This window comes from Prionailurus viverrinus, chromosome E3 (assembly GCF_022837055.1).
Source record: "Prionailurus viverrinus isolate Anna chromosome E3, UM_Priviv_1.0, whole genome shotgun sequence".
In the NCBI taxonomy this organism is placed as follows: Eukaryota; Metazoa; Chordata; class Mammalia; order Carnivora; family Felidae; genus Prionailurus; species Prionailurus viverrinus.
The window spans coordinates 38864520-38881311 of NC_062576.1; the positions used below are offsets into that span (position 1 = coordinate 38864520).

The window sequence follows — 16792 nt, forward strand, 5'->3', positions numbered from 1 at the left end:
AGGGGCTGTGCGTATTTCTGCGTCTGCAAGCTCCGTGACCCCGAGAGGCTGAAGCTTCTTTCCTTCCATCCTCTCCCTTTCCCGCCTCACACATCCCGTAAAAAGAAATGCATATAATATGTGTGTGCAGTTTTATAAAAAAGCATCAAATGAACACTTATTACCCAGTCGAAGGAATGGAGATAACAGGTCCCTCAAAGGCCTGTGTGCTCCTGCTGCACTCTCTTCTCTCTTTCCTAGAGGGAACTGCTGACCTGAATTTTCTGTTTTGTTTTGTTTTTTAATGTTTGTTTATTTTTGAGAGAGAAAAAGCACAAGTGGGGGAGGGGCAGAGAAAGAATCCCAAGCAGTCTCCGCACTGTCAGCCCAGTGCGGGGCTCCAACCTCGAGATCATGACCAGAGCCGAAATTAAGAGTCAGAGGCTTAACTGACTGAGCCACCCAGGGCACCCAACCCCCCGCTTTTTTGATGTTAGTTTGTTTTTGAGAGAGAGAGTGGTTTTTACTCTTTTGCTTTTTGTTTTGTATGGATATATATGTATCTAATTTTGTATAAGCACATATAGTTTATTAAATCATACTGTGTGTTCTGATGGGACTTTCTTGGGTCAGCTTTTTTTTTCTTAGCTTTATTCATGCTAAAGGTGTAGCTCATTGGTTTTGGCTGCTAATCCCATTGTATTGATACACCACCCAGGTGCCCCCACCCCATCTTTTCTTCCAGACTGGTTGACTTAGGTGTTTTTGTATTTTTTCTTTTTATTATTTTTAAAAAAAATTTTTTTAACGTTTTATTTACTTTTGAGACAGAGACAGAGCATGAACAGGGGAGGGTCAGAGAGAGGGAGACACAGAATCTGAAACAGGCTCCAGGCTCTGAGCTGTCAGCACAGAGCCCGACGCGGGGCTCGAACTCACGGACCGCGAGATCATGACCTGAGCCGAAGTCGGCCGCTCAACCGACTGAGCCCACCCAGGTGCCCCACTTCTTTTTTTTTTTTTTTTTTAGTTGTTTTAAATGTTTATTTTTGAGATAAAGACACACAGATTACAAGCAGGGAAGGGACAGAGAGAGAGAGGGAAACACAGAATCTGAAGCAGGATCCAGACTTGAAGCTGTCTGCACAGAGCCTGAGGTGGGGCTCAAACTCACAGACTGAGAGATCATGACCTGAGCTGAAACCAAGAGTCAGACAGTTAACCGACTGAGCCACCCAGGTGCACTTTACCATTTCACTTTTCATTTTAGTGTCTGGTTTTGTTTTTTAATGAACAGAAGTTATTAATTTTGTCAAATATACCAGTCTTTCCCTTTGTGGTTTACCCCAGGGTTCTGCAAAGTAAGGTCTGTGGGTCAGGTCAGGCTCCCAGCCTGTTTTTGTAAGTAAAGTTTTCTTGGGACCCAGACATGCTTATACTTTCACACATTTGTGGCCATTTTCCTCCTGTAATGGCAGAGTTGAGCGAGAGAGACCACAGGGCCCAGAAAGCCTAAAATATTTAACCACCTGCCTTGTCCAGAAAAAGTTTGCCAACCTCTGTTTACCCCAAGGTCATAAAGACCATCTAATTCCTTAGAAGTCGTCTCCTGATGCATTTCTACCAAACAGGAGTGGGAGCCTTTATTTAAAGCTCTACTCATTCTTTCTTTGCTGGTAAACTTTCCCAAGGGCTTTATTTTCAAGATTAGAAGATTAGAAAAGACTTGCAGACTAGCAGTCAAGGGCTAAGTCTGGCCATAAATAAATTGTGTTTGGTCCAAACATCAAAAAAAAATTTTTTTTTAATGTTTTTATTTTTAAGAGAGAGAGAGAGAGAGAGAGAGACAGAGCGTGAACGAGGGAGGTGCAGAGAGAGAGGTAGACACAGAATCTGAAACAGGCTCCAGGCTCTGAGCTGTCAGCACAGAGCCTGACGCAGGGCTCGAACTCACGAGCCGTGAGATCATGATCTGGCCCGAAGTTGGACACTTAACTGACTGAGCCACCCAGGTACCCCTTTAATTATGTTTTTAATGTGTATTTTTGAGAGCGTGAGCAAGTGTGAGTGGGGGAGGGGCAGAGAGAAAGGGAGACACAGAATCCGAAGCAGGCTCCAGGCTCAGAGCTGTCAGCACAGAGCCTGACGCGGGGTTCCAACTCATGAATGGTGAGATCATGATCTGAGCTGAAGTCGGACACTTAATTGACTGAGCCACCCAGGTGCCCCATGATCGAAACATTTTTTAAAAGTATAGTTGCAAGCATTAAAAGATTTCACATAAATATTTGAGCTGCTTCTTTCTTTCAAAAAAATTAAAGGTTCCACGAGTTGGGGCCTGCGTTCTACAATGGCAGCAATCTCGAATCTAGAGGTTGCAGTGTAGTGGCGGCTGCTGCCTCCTACAGGTGGGCCTGCGGTCTGTGGCCTGCCGCGCCCATGTCCTCAGTTGCTCCCTCATCCCGAGCCCATTAGTACCATTTCTTCTTTTGCTGTTATTTATTCATATAGTAAATTATATCGATTGATGGCCTAGTGCTAAACCAGCCTTGCATCCCTGAGAAAACCCCCCTGGTTGTGATATAGTATCATTTTTACATATCGTGGGATTTGATTCGCTAAATTTTTAAGGACCTCCATGTCCATAAGGGATGTTGGTCTCTTTATTATTTTTTTTAATGTTTGTTTATTTTTGACAGAGTATGAGCAGGGGAGGGGCAGAGAGAGAGGGAGACACAGAATCCAAAGCAGGCTCCAGGCTCTGAGCTGTCGGCTTAACCGACTGCTTAACCGACTGCGCCACCCAGGCGCCCCTAGGCCGTTGTACTTTTAATCCCTCTTCCCAATCACCGGTGGCCCTGCAGGAGCCCTGAGCGACTTGTGGCTGACCGGATGTCCTTGTGCTCGCACCTCGCGATGCGCGTGCCGGTAAGTTGCGTGTTTGTAACGAGTTGCTTCTGTGCCAGGGGCTGTGGTGTTCGGAGAAACGTGGCTCTTCTTGCCTTGGTTGAGCTTGATACTAAGAAATGTTGTAATCTGGTGAAATGTTTTCCACGAGCAAACAGTTAATCGTAGGAGTGCCACGAGCTGGTTTATAACAGCAGTTTCCAATGAGTAGCATAGAAAATAAGTATTCTGAATTCCGTCGAGAGAGGGGGTTGAGCCGCTGGGGGCGGGAGAGCCTCACACCAGGTCCTGAAACACTTCGGGTGGAGAGGAATGTGGTCGCTGGCAGAGGAAACAGCATGAGCAATGGCCCGTGTGGGGGGGTGTCAGAGTCAAACTGTCGTTGCCATTTTGTGTGCCCCCAAACCACCAAACAGCTGGATGCTCCGACATTGTAGCCTGGCCCTGAGGCTTGTGGTTTTTCCTTCAGGGTATAGAGGAAGCGTGAGGACCGACAATGTGCAGGTCACGTGTCTGTATCTGGTTCGGGCAGATTTACTGCTCTGTTGGTTTATTCTTACAGTCGTTGTGAAAAGTTAACCCCAAATCAGATTTGCTCTTAATAGTGCTGTTGATTAATGTAATCTCAGAATTATACTGCAAAGTTTTAAAGTCCTGGTTGGAAATACGGATTGGTTATTTCTTCCTTTTCCCTAACAGTGAGGACTTCTGTTACTCCATCACGAACAACATATTAAATCATTTCACAAATATTGTATTAAGTGGGAGAAAAAAACCAACAGGAGTAGGAAAAGTGGGCCGTGGGAAAATTGCATGAATCTTAGGGAGGAAGGCCTTTCCAAACGAGGCTGTTTTGGGGAGCCTGCCGTGTGTCGCCCAGGACAGCTGCCTCGACCTCATGGGATCCGTGGCTACGCTCAGCCTGGGCCTCAGGAAGAAGGTGGATCAGCGGGTGTGCTGGTACTTGGAGCTCTGTGACGTCTGTGCCACTGGGTGCATCTAGCGCAGTGAGCTGCTCACCGTCCTCCAGGCCGTCGGAGCCATTAACCCCTGCGGCCACTCGACGGTGAGTGTGGAGTCACCAATATGGTGTTCTCCAAGATTGAGGTCAACGGGGTCGGAGAGCCGTCCCTGGGGGAGCTCACGGAGGGCATCCAGAAGGACCAGATGCTCCTGGATGTGGCGACAGGGAGCCCGGACCTTACCTGCGTGATGCCCAGGTCCCAGAACAGGAAGGAGGACAGTGAGGGGGAGGGGACCGGTGGCCGGGAGACTGAGGCAGCCGTCCCAGCCCACCGCCAAGCTGCTTCTCTGTTGGGGAGGGGATGCCTGTGATCCCTGGGGTCGTGATTGTTGGAACACTAGATACAGTGTTCTGGGAAAGAAAGACTCATTTCGTTAAGACATAAAGCGCTCTTACAAGTCAATAAGAAAAAGATTGTAGTGCAAGAATGGTCAGAGGGCGCCAAAAGTCCGTCGTCAGAAAAGAAAATAGGAAATATTTACAGGGGCGCCTGGGTGGCTCAGTCAGTTAAGCATCCAACTTTTGACGATTTCGGCTCAGGGCATGATCTCACAGTTGGAGAGTTCAAGCCCCTAGTCAGGCTCTGTGCTGACAGTGAGGATCCTGCTTAGGATTTTCTCTCTCTCAATAAAAAAAACTGAAATACACCTGAAACATTTTTATTTTTATTTTTAAAAAAAAAATTTTTTTTCAACGTTTATTTATTTTTGGGACAGAGAGAGACAGAGCATGAACGGGCGAGGGGCAGAGAGAGAGGGAGACACAGAATCGGAAACAGGCTCCAGGCTCTGAGCCATCAGCCCAGAGCCCGACGCGGGGCTCGAACTCCCGGACCGCGAGATCGTGACCTGGCTGAAGTCGGACGCTTAACCGACTGCGCCACCCAGGCGCCCCTGAAACATTTTTTAAAAAAGAAAATACTTTCAATACATTTTTTAAAATACATTAAAAAAAATTTTTTTTAATGTGTATCTTATTTTTGAGAGCGTGAGTGGGGGAGAGGCAGAGAGCAAGGGAGATTCAGCATCCAAAGCAGGCTCCAGGCTCCAAACCATCAGCACAGAGCCCGACGTGGGGCTCGAACCCACGGACTGTGTGATCATGACCTGAGCCGAAGTCAGAGGCTCAACCGACTGAGGCACCCAGGCGCCCCCAAAAAGTAAATATTTATAAATAAGGGCAGGTCTGTCTCGCTCCTAGTAAGGGGAATGAAAATGACAGCTACAGCAAAAGTCTCACCTGACTGATGGGCAGAGATCCAAACGTTCCCAGCACCACCCTGGCAGCCACGTGAGGTGACACTCCCGTGGTGCTGCCCGAGTGTAGACCGATGGTCTCTGGAGGGTGACCCGGCAGCATCAACCACGGTTTAAACTGGACCCAACCTGGGACCTGGTGACTTTCTAGATGTGCCCCCAGATGCAGGCTGGGCTGTAAATGAAGTGACACGTGCAAGGACGTCCCTCACGGTGTTGTTTCATATTTCGGAATATTCCGTGCCTCACAGAGCTCTCACGGAAATACCCCCTGGGATCCCCTCTTCTTGGTTTCCCCTAATGTTAACACCTCCCGTAGCCTGCGGCAGTTACTGAACGCTAAAGTCGCGGTGCCCCGTGCTAGCAAGTAGCGTGCCAGTCGTGCTGGCGCTGATCCTGTTTCACCATTGATGTCCTCCTCTGTCCAGGGCCACGTGGTCATCATGCCCCCTCAGTGCATCCCAGTCTGTCTGTCCTTCTGGATCGCAACACTTGGGAGGAGTACTGCCCGGGGCTTCGCAGGGTGTCCCTAGATGTGGGTTAGTCTGACGATTTTACGGTTAGGTTGAGATGCCTGTTTGGTAGGAACACGCCGGAGGGGAGGCCACGCCCTCTCACCCCACCGGCCTGGGCACTGCAGGCGTTGACCCGTCTCGTGCCGGGTGACTTCATTTGGAGATACCTGCCATTTTCTTCACGGTCCACCACTGGTCTTTTTCTTTGAAATCAGTGGGTGTCTCGTGGTGGACACGTGGAGATTTTGCAAACGTTCTCTTTCTTGAGGACGTTTAAACAGCAGTTTATCCCTGTAACCGGCGTCGACTGCCGCGCTTGCCCGACGGAGGTGGCCTCTTTCCACCCTTCCTTACACGTTTATTAATTGTAGTTGTGAGGAAGAGGTCTTTCCTCCCCCATTTATTTATACGTCATTTGTGGACTCATGGATGTTTCTTTTATTCATCGGCTTACATCCTCCTTGTGTTGCTCAGATGGTCCCGGGCTTTGCCTCTGGGAGTGCCTTCCAGGTGGAGCCGGTGCCCTTGTGAAGCACCCTCCTTGCGAGCCCTTCATCCCTTCCTGGCGGGACCTGGGGAACCGAGGTCTGGTGCCGGGGAGGGCGGCCAGCCACCACCCCTGGCCTGACCAAGGCGTGGACTGAGAAACGGTTCTGGGGCGGCCGCCCTCCCTGGTGACAGGCGCTGTCGCTGCCGGAGCTCCCGCCTCCAGGCCTGTCAGCGGACGGCTAGGAAGTATGTGTACGTGGACCCCCACACGCACCTCGGTGTTTGTTTCTGCACCCAGTCTGTCCATAGCGGGACAATCCTGCTTCTGCTCCGATGCCAACCTGCGCCGGCGGCTGGCCCTTTCCCTGTTGGTAACTCCTTGCTCCTAAGTCAAGGTCCACCGGTACTCCCTTGGCAGATCCGGCAGTTTGAGGATGGCTCGTGGTTTGCTACGGTGATTGTACGCAGGCCTTTTTGAGGCTGACTTCAGGAGACGGTGCCAGTACCATTTTCCAAAGCGACTTAGGTTAGGACGCTTATGCTGTTGATGATACAGTTACGCACGTTTGCTACTGTTTCTTTCTCGGTGAATGTTCCCCACATGCCCGGGTTGCTCTGACTTACTCTGTGATCCTGTGGTTCTCAGAGTCAGGTACGAAAGGGTGTGCTCAGAAACGTCACGTTCCCCTCAGCTCTGCTACCCTGTCCCCAGCCCTCCACTCTTTCCGTTTTGTTCCCACATACCCATTATGGGTTGAATTGTTGCCTCCCTAAAAGATACTGAATTCCTGACCTCCGTGACCTATGAGTGGGACCTTTTTGGAAACAGGGTCCTCGCAGATGATCAAGTTAAGATGAGGCCATTAGGGTGGACCCTCATCCACTGTGACCGTGTCTTTATAAACAGTGGAATTTGCATATGGAGTCACACGTGCAGAGAGGGAAGACGCCAAGGGACACTTGAGGCTACGGAAGCGAGGAGAGGGGCCTGGGACAGAGTCTTCGCGCAGCCTCAGAAGGAGCCACCCCTGCCAGCGCTCTGTTCTTGGCCTCGCGCCTCCTGAAGTGTGAGCTGAGAGATTTCTGTCGTTTGAGCTGCTGTCTGTGGTGCTCTGTTCAGCAGCCCCGTGAAACAGTCTCACAAGTTTCTGGTTACTCCTGTCTGTGTTTCTTCCTCACGGAGGAGTGGGGACGCTCAGTCTTTGTGTATCCTCTCCTTCTGTCCATGAAAGGTGACACACAGCACACAGTTCTGTGGCACTTCGGGGCCTTGGTTTTAACAGCATGAGACTAGAAACAGTTGAAACACCCATCGGCTGAGCACTGCTTGCCCATTACAGTGGAGTATTATTTGTTCGTTAAAAAGAATAAGGAGCTCTGGGTGGCGAAATGGAGTATGTGAGATGTGTTCAGTTTTCGTTTTAGTTTCAGTTAACATAAAATACGGTGCTGTATTAGTTTCAGGCGTTCCGATTAGTGGTTCAACACTTCCTACTTTGCCCGGGGCTCTTCACCTGTTCAACCCCTCCCCCTACCCTGAGGCGGGGGGGGGGGGGGGGGTTCTTGATTAAAATACTTAACACACGGAATATGACCCGGAAGTAGAAAGGCCTGCCAGCATCCGACAGCTCGCCTCCCTCCTCTGGAGTTTGGAACAGGCCATCTGTAGGAGTCTCAAAATACTGAGAGCCCATCGCCTCTGAGTTTTTTGATTTCATGGGCCTTCTGGTTTCTTTTGGGGTAAGAATGGCTTTTATTTGGGGAGACATTGAGGGAATGCGATCTGTTTTCTGAGAGGACCGTTGAAAGCACATGGCAGGAAGAAGGCTCTGTTAGCAGAACAAGGTGGGAGAGAAAGTGGGGGTGAATGGTCAGTTCAGTAGGTTCTTGCAAATGCATTGGTCAAGAGTACTTCACTCCAAGTAGAATTAACCATTGGAAAACCAGCTTCTTCTCTTGAGGCCGTCTGTGTTACCTGATGATTGCGGGGTACATCTACAGGAACGTGGGAAATGATCCCTGGGTGCTGAGCTTGGTGGTGTAGGGGAAAGGGGCACAGGTACCCCAGTGCTGGTGACCATGCAGGTTGGGTCTGTGAGGGGCAGGAGGAGGTAGGATTCCAGAAAATTTGGAGGATGTTGCTTGTTGGAGGGCAGGGAATACCAGCCGGAAGCATTTAGAGTTGACAGGGTTGCGTTCAGGAATGAGTCTTCAGAATTGGGGAAATAACCGTTGGAATTGTCGCTGGAAGAGTGACGTATAGAAATTTAAGGGACAGATTGGAAGAAATGGGACTGCAGACAGGGAGACCCCCTCCAAGGCTTTTGAACCCATCGAGATGCGGGCACCAGGGGCTGGATGGGACAGCGGGAGTTGCCCTCGCGGCATGGTGGGGGGCAGGGGAGGGGGAGCCCTGATGAGTGCTACGCTCCCACCTTTCCACTGGCAGAAGACTCGTGAACACCACACCTCTGTCCCTTCCTGTGGCTAGGCGGTAGGGTGGGGTGCCAGTCAGCCCAGGGTGGAGGCAGAGGAAGGGGAGGAGGCCTTCTGAAGGGCTGTTGGCTCCACTGAGGCTCTGGCTGCTCCTCTCTCTGATGCGGGACCCGCCTTGGGGCCAGACGCTCATAAGTCAGCAGGGCCCCTATGGAACTTGAACCCACATCCCGTCCTGAGGCTGATCCTGGGTCTCCTCCCTCACCCATTCCTCCTTATCCCAGTCCCATCAATTTTCTCCCTAAGTCCTGCCCTGCTTCAGAGCAGGGGCCCAGCTTTTGTGGGGAATGCGTCCCTGCCAGGAGGCAGCAGGACAACTCACTGGGGTCATGGGGTGGGGAGGTGCTGCCTGGGGTCACGGGGGCTTTGTCACTCCTGGCTTGGTGCAGAGTGTTCACCAAACCCTCTAACCGAGTAGCATTTCATTCTAGGAGTGCCCCAGCTTTCTGTTCTTTCTTTTCTTTCCAGAGAATTACACGTTCAGACTTCTTGGAAATTGAATATTTTCTGAATCAGAGTAGGCGTTTTTAAGGTGTTCTGCATAGAGATAAAGGCTAAGGTCATGTTATTTGTAAATCTAGGAGTAAACTTAAAGAAAAGGCAAGTTTTTATACCTTGTAGGAACGTGGATGTTGATATGTTGGGCTTCGAACCCTCCAGGTCCTTTGTGGACATTCGAATTCATTCCTTTCTGACGTTTGTGGGACCCAGCAGGCCGGTGCATCTCATGTAGGTCTAGACTCTGACACGGGGTGTCTTGCGTTGTCTGACGTGTGTCCTTGAAAGCGTCGGGCATTAGGCACCTCCTAACTGACCCCAGGCTCCGGCTTGGTGGCCTGGAGTCAGGTGAGCGATGCTGTCCTGAGGGGCTGCTAGTAAGGTGAGTTTCCTGCCCAGGGGCCTGGAGGCATCTGTGTTTCTGTGGTCTCCAAGGGCACATGGCGCTGCCCACGCCAGGCTGCAGACCTCAGTGTCAGATAGGGGGGTCGCCTTCTTTCCTCACAGCGGTCCCTCAGTTGGCCATGCTGAGCGAGAAATTACAGAAAACTAATGTGAGACTGTGTGAGTCCCCTTCCTGATTACCAGGTGGGGGGGATCACCTGCTGGTTTCTGGTTTTTAAATGTACTAATTTAAAATTATTTACATGTATATTTTTTAGTGTTTATTATTTACATTTAGAGAGACAGCACAAGCTGGGGAGGGGCAGAGAGAGAGGGAGACACAGAATCTGAAGCAAACTCCAGGCTCCGAGCTGTCAGCACAGAGCCCAGCGCAGGAACCGTGAGATCATGACCTGAGCTGAAGTTGGAGGCTTAGCCAACTGAACGACCTAGGCACCCCCAAATGTACTGATTTTAAAAGAGTTTGGACAAGAAGAGAAGCAGTCAAGAAGTATTCTTTAGAACATGGTGAGACTGTTTCAGACCATTAATGTAAAAATTTGGATCCCTCTTAGGTGTATATTTTTTCCTCCCCCTTTTCCTGGGTGTCACAGGGTGAGGAAGGCTGGCCTGTGTTACTTCGGGCTCCTAGAGGGGCCGTGAGCGCCGAGGCGTGTCTGAGTCTGTGGGTTTGTGCCTGGTTGAGGCCTCTGCCTGCCTCGCGCACCTCTGCCCTGCGTTGGGACTCTTTCTTGGTATTTGATATGTGTGAGGCTGTGTTCCCAACACTTCGCTGAAACACCCACGCTGCTCAGCGTTCAGTCACTTGTGATTTCTCCTGGTGCCACTGGGTCTTCTGGGCAACGGCTTGCCTCGGACAATTCCATGTGGGCACCTGCAGCAGCGGCCAGATGGAAACACGTCAGGGTGTTGTGTTTCCGATGTCTTTTTCATGCTTGTTCTTTCTGCGTGTTTGTCTTTTCAGGAAAAGCCACTCTGTGTCCTTGGCGGACCCCAGCCCCGTCCAGGAACCCCGGGAGAAACCTGGCTTCGAGCTTCCACGCCGCACGGCTCTTCAGCTCGCAGGCTGCTGAGGACCGGACGGAGGAGCCCCTGCACTCCATCATCCGCAGCACGGAGACCGTGCAGGGTACTGTGTTCAGCCGGCCGGGGTCCGCAGAGCCGTGGCCTCGTTGCTGGCCTGTGAGGGGAGGTTTTTGAGGCAGAAGCGGTGATTGGTAAAGCTACCCACTTGCTTCGGATGGAAGGTCTTCGTGGGAGGGAGGGTTCCCCAAAGCAAAGCATCGTCTGTTCCCGTCTTCGCAGGGACTCCTGACCGCCGTCCCGGTGTCTTGCCCCCCTCAGGTGGTTGCCCGGGAGTTCGCGGCGGGGTCCTTCCCCAGATGGGGATTTGGGGCACGTCCGCTCACGATCTTGGAGGCGGGATGGAAACTCGGTACTGGCCCTGCCGGCGCAGGACAGCCTCCGACGCCGTCCTGTCCGCTCCCGGGCCCGGGAGAGCAGTCTGTGGAGCGGGGCCATTTCTGGCTTTCAGATGACAACACCCACTATGATATTTGGGTTAAGAAGTGAGGTTTTGTTAGTCTTCCGAATGATTAATTTGGAAGCCACAGTTCTGAAGAATAGAATGCGGGGTCTGGTTGTTAGAGGCAGTATGATTCTCACGTCCAGGCACCTCGGGAAGGGCCGGCCTCGATGTTCCCTTGAGGTGGCCGTCCCGCGCGACAGGTGAGTGGCAGGAGGCGGGGGAGGCTCCCTTTGCCCCTTTCTGTGGACGGAGCGGACCCACTGGCTCGTTCCTTGCTGGGGCCTCCTGCCTGAGAGCCCCGATGGCTTGGTTTCTTCCTTTTTTGTTTACTCTTGTGAAAAACGTTTAAAGCTCATTACCTGAAACAGTTGTTTGGATGTTATGTAGCATATTCTTCCACGAAAATAGAAATTACACTTTATTGGTTGTTTCTGTGATTCATTACTAGGTTCCATTTCCAAACATGAGTTCCAGGCCGAGACAAAGAAGCTTCTGGACATTGTTGCCCGTTCCTTGTACTCCGAGAAAGAGGTGTGGCACCTGCTAATCACTGCCAGCACGGCGGGGTTTTTATTTTTGGGGGTGGGGGGACACACGATTTTTATGCTCTTCTGGGGAAATGCTAGATAGTCTCTTAGCTGTGAGAACACATTAAATCTCGACAGGTCCCGATCTTAGCTACCGGCAAGAGGATTTTAACTAAAATCTATTCGGGTTTCACGGACAGATAGGCCCAGATGATTCTTCCTGCTAGATTGACTCTGGGGGTTAATTGATCTTGCTGATAGTTTAGAATCCCTTCCAGATACTGGCACGGGGGCCCTGCTGGGATTCGTTTCTGCGGTGGTGGAGTCGTGTCGTGAGGCCGCGGGAGGGAGACCCCAGCCCTTTGGCGAGGGGGACAGGGAGATGAAGGGGAGTGAGGGGTGACAGGCAGTGTGGGAGAGGAGAAACGGTCCACTGCCGGCTCGTTACTGCTGCAATGCAAAGGGGAACTCTGAGCACGATATTCCAAAGTTAAAAGGGACTTTTTAGGGAATACTTTCAAGCCTTGTTCTGTCACGCACTGTATTCAGGTAGCCCCGTGGCACCCAGAGGTGTGCCTGTGTAGGTGGAAGTGCTGTTTGAGGTAAAGGTGCTTTTTGGACACCGGTGGTTGGGCCCTGGGGCTCCTTCCTCCCCGCACATGCTCGACCCTCCTTAAAGCCATGGGTCCTTCTTCAAGAGTCAGAAGAAACCCAGGTTGGGGGATAGGTATTTGGACATCCCTGGTCAGGAGTCGAGTCAGAAGTGCTCACCCGGGGCTCTTAAAATTTGAGCTGACGAAACAGATTGATGCTTGACTCCGGGCTTGATTTTGAGGGTCAGAGTTTCCTCCTCAGGGCTGTCAGGGCCTTACATCATTTTGTGACCTGCCCCCGAGGACAGTGAGTTGTGTCTGAGAACACTGGGGGGTCCGCACGCCGCACAGCTTCTGCGGCGCTGCATCGTCCTTCCGTGTCCGCAGGTGTTTATACGGGAGCTGATCTCCAACGCGAGCGACGCCTTGGAAAAGCTGCGGCACAAGCTGGTGTCTGAAGGCCAAACGCTGCCAGAAATGGAGATTCACTTACAGACGGACGCCGAGAAAGGCACCATCACAATCCAGGTACCCTCCGAAGCGCCCTGATGCTTGTCGTGCGCGCAGGTCCTGCCTTTCTGTTTCGCCTCTAGGCTCCAAGTGATGGGCCGACTGTCTTCATCGCTAACTCTTATTTTCATGTAGTGTAAAAATGACGCTCATTCAGTGTAGAAAATGTGGAAGACACGGATAAGCCGAACAGAAGCCAATTTCAAATCACCCCATCATTCGAGGCTAACCACTGTTACCATTTTAGCGTATATCAATTTAGGTTTTTGGGGTCTGCATTTACTTACATATCTAAACATTTTTAAACCATACATGTATTTTCTATGTAGTTTTTACATTTTTAACTGTGCTTTTTCTCTTGTAATGCAAGTTCCCCTGTGTTGTTATGTATTCTGTGGTACTTTTTTTTCTTTTGAGAGAGAGAGAACGTGTGTGTGAGACAGAGAGGGGCAGAGGGAGAGAAAGAATCCCAGGCAGGCTCCATGCTCAGCTCAGAACCCAACAACGACCCTGAGCTCCTGATCTGAGCTGAAATCAGAAGCCCCTACGCCCAACTGAGTGAGCCCCCTGGCGCCCCCTGTGGTACTATTTTTTAATTGCAGCCTGCCATTTGGATTAACAGTCTTGCTTTAGATGAAGTAATACTTTGGGCTCTTGTGGCCTTTTGAATATGTTCAGGTCAGAAAGAAAGGCAAAAGTGGGGGGCTTATCAGACAGAGGGCGTGGGGGACGTAATATTGCCGAGACAGCTGCTTTCAGGGTCCTGGGGTGATGGCTGGAAGTGCGGGAGGTGTGTCTGCGAGGCCGAAGGACGCGCTCTCGTGGGGTCCGAGCGGACATGTCTGACGGGGACTTCCTGCCTCCACCCAGTGAGCTTGGTTTGGCCGCTCAGGACTGTGCTGGAGCACGTGCCTTGGGCTCTCTTGCTCACTCACTGCCCTCGTTCCGCGTGTGTGCACCTATTTTGCTGCTGTTGTTTAAAGAAGCTTTCTCGAGGAAAGACTCACATACGGTAAAGTTCACCAGGTTCAAGTGTACACATTCATGGAACCACGGTTCCATCATGATTTCCTCCCCCCAGATTTCCTTCTCCCTTCCCGGTGGTCCCTGTCAGCCACTGATCTGCTCTCTGTCCCTTTGGCTTTGTGTTTTCTAGAATTCCATATGAACAGAGGTTGAGTCTCCCCTCTTTCACTTAGCATAATGCTTTGAGACGCATCCATAGTGCAGCACGTAGCAGTAGCTTGTTTGGTTTTACCCGGAGAAGTATTCTGCTCCGTGCCCGTATCACGGTTCATTCCCCACTCACCACTCGATGGGCACTTGGGTCGTTTCCGTTTTGGGGGTGTAAGAGGTAAAGCTGCTGTGGACACATGTTTTCATGTCTCTTGGGTGAGTATGTCGGAGTGGGTGTGCTGGGTGAGTGTGTGTTTAACTTTGACTTCCCCGAAGTGGTCTCCTGGTTTGCATTCGTATTAGGGGCGTATGTCCAGGGGAAGTCTAGCTTCCACACATCCCTGCCGACACCTGTTATTGTCAGCCTTTTAAATTTTAGCCGTCATAGTGGATGAGCTGTGAGTCCCATTGTGGTTAATTTGCATTTCCCTGATGATTCAGGGTTAATGCTGAGCATCTTCTCATGTCTCTTTGCCATTTCTGTATATTCCTGTGTCCAGATTTTTGGTTCGTTTTTAGTCAAGTTGTTTTTTTCTGTTGAGTTGTAAGAGTTCTTCATATATTCTGGATAGAAGCTCCATATCAGATACACGCTTTGCAGGCACCCTTTTCCCATTCTGTGGCTTGCCTTTTTGTTTTCTTAGAGGTGATTTTTGTGAAGCAAATTGTAATGAAGTCCAGTTTGTCACCTTTTCGTTCCCTGTTTTGTCCTTTCCGTAGCCTCAGAAATCTCTGCCTCTTCCACGGTCGGAGATTTTCCCCTGTGTTTTTTTCTAGAAGTTCTGCAGTCTTCGCTCCTGCTCTGGGTCTGCGGTCTGTTTGGGGTGTGGTGTAAGGGGAGGGCCAGGGTCGAGTGCCCGTGGCTGCCTGGATTCAGCGCTGTCTGCTTTCCTTTCCCCCACCGAATTATCTTGGAACCTTTGTTAAAAATCAAGTACCACAGTCTGTGCAGCTGTGTTTCTGGACTCTGTCTCTTTGGTCTGTGTGTGTCTGCTAGTGGGGAGCGTTCTAGTGTGGCGTGGCCCATGTGACTAGAATTAATCTCTCTGATGACGTGTGGGGTGTGACTTCTCTGGGTCCTCACTGGCAGCTATAACTGACGCTACTTGCCCCTGGGGCTGTCTGCCCGTGTCTGTCCCAGCTCCCCCACGTGCTGGTAGCCCGGAGCTTAGCGTGCCTCTCTCCTCAGGACACTGGCATCGGGATGACACAGGAGGAGCTGGTGTCCAACCTGGGGACGATTGCCAGGTCGGGGTCAAAGGTAAGCCCCCGTGGCCCCATCCTCGGGTGCTGCAGCCGCTGCCCCGCTCAGGGCTCCAGGGTCTTTCCTCCCGGCAGCTCCGACCAGAGGGGGTAGGACGCCAGCTTCGGCAGGAATGTTCTCAGGCGTGAGGTCTGTGCTGGCGCTGTGGGAACACTAGGACGTGATTTCCTTGCCATCACGGGGACCTTTGAGGTGGTTTCTCTTTTTTGTCGATGAAGAGGTGGAAAATAAGTACTTTGCCCGTAGCTAGAAGTCGGCCGACCCCAGGCTCAAAGCCTGTCTGTCGGAGTCTGGAAAGCACCGTTGTGCCTCCTGCTTTTCTCCAAATCCTTGCTCAGCGATTGCTTGAGCTCCCTCAGCTCGAGGCAGAAGGCCCGGCAGAGGTGGCGTCCTTCCTCTCCTGCCTGTCAGCACCGTTCACAGTAGTTCCGTCTGCGGGCAGGCGGCCCTTCACGGCCCCTCTGTGGGGACAGGCGGGCGGGCGGTCACGGGGCCTCTGCCAGCCTGCGACCAGGGTGAGGTGGCCGTCAGCTGCCTATGTACTTCTCCTTGGCGACTAAATGCTCTTTGTTTGTCTTGTGGGCCTAAGTGGTGCCTAAAATAGTCCTTTACGAAACTGCTTGAAATAGTTTAATTGTTGGTCCAAGGTGATTTGCAGAAATTCTACTTTTAAGAAACGTTACCATAACCGTTACTCGCCAACCACCCGCCCCCCCCCCCCCCCCCCCCCCGCCCCGGTCCGCATTATATCTTTGGTTAAGTCCATCCCTGTCTATTTATTTTTGAGAGACAGAGAGACAGCACAAGTGGGGGGGGGGGGGGCAGAGAGAGAGGGAGACACAGAATCCAAGCAGGCTCCAGTTTTTTCTTAAAATTTTTTATGTTTATTTACGTCCGTCCCTGTCAAGGAAAGTCTGTGCCCTCACATACAGTAGCCACTGGCTACACATGGTTGTTTGGATTTCAATTAAACGTGATATAAAACTTCATTCCTCGGGTGCAGTAGCCCCATTTCAAGTGTTCGACAGCCAAATGTGGTCCACAGCCATCGTGGAACACTTCTTCCACAGACGTGATCGTGGTGATGAATGTGTGCGTTTTACTTTATTTTTAGTGTTTATTTTTGAAAGAGAGAAACAGAAACAGTGTGAGCGGGGGCGGGGCAGAGAGAGAGGGAGACACGGAATCCGAAGCAGCTCCAGGCTCTGAGCTGTCAGCCCAGAGGCCGACATGGGGCTCGAACCCACAGACCGTGAGATCATGACCCCCAGTGGAAGGCAGACGCTCAACTGGCTGAGCCGCCTAGGCGCCCCTGTTGTACTTTAATCTTAGGAACGTTGACAACATGAGTTCTAAAAATCTAGTGCCTTCTGTACCGTATCAAAATCTGTATTTGGTGTGTACTGTTTCTGCGTGAAGCTTAGAGTCTGGGAGACACGCGGAAGGCACGTTCAGGCGTCTCCCCACATCCCGAACTCCAGGGGCCACTGCTTTCTGTGCTCCACTCGCTCAGACCACCGCCGCCCCTGCACCCGAGGAGTGTGGCCCGCAGCCGACAGGCAGGCCTGTGGTTCTGAGTTAGACACGGACTCAGCGTCCCACAGCCCATCTGGGGTCCCTCAGCC

The 16792-nt window shown here is 51.4% G+C and overlaps 1 protein-coding gene across 1 annotated transcript in view; it reads left to right on the plus strand.

Moving 5' to 3' along the window:
* TRAP1 (TNF receptor associated protein 1) overlaps positions 1-16792 on the plus strand; it is a 46082-nt gene that overhangs the window by 10567 nt on the left and 18723 nt on the right. The window contains exons 2-5 of the mRNA XM_047837630.1: positions 10534-10698; positions 11546-11628; positions 12605-12745; positions 15093-15164. Of these exons, the coding sequence (XP_047693586.1) occupies positions 10534-10698; positions 11546-11628; positions 12605-12745; positions 15093-15164 (461 nt within the window). The remainder of the gene's footprint in view (positions 1-10533; positions 10699-11545; positions 11629-12604; positions 12746-15092; positions 15165-16792) is intronic.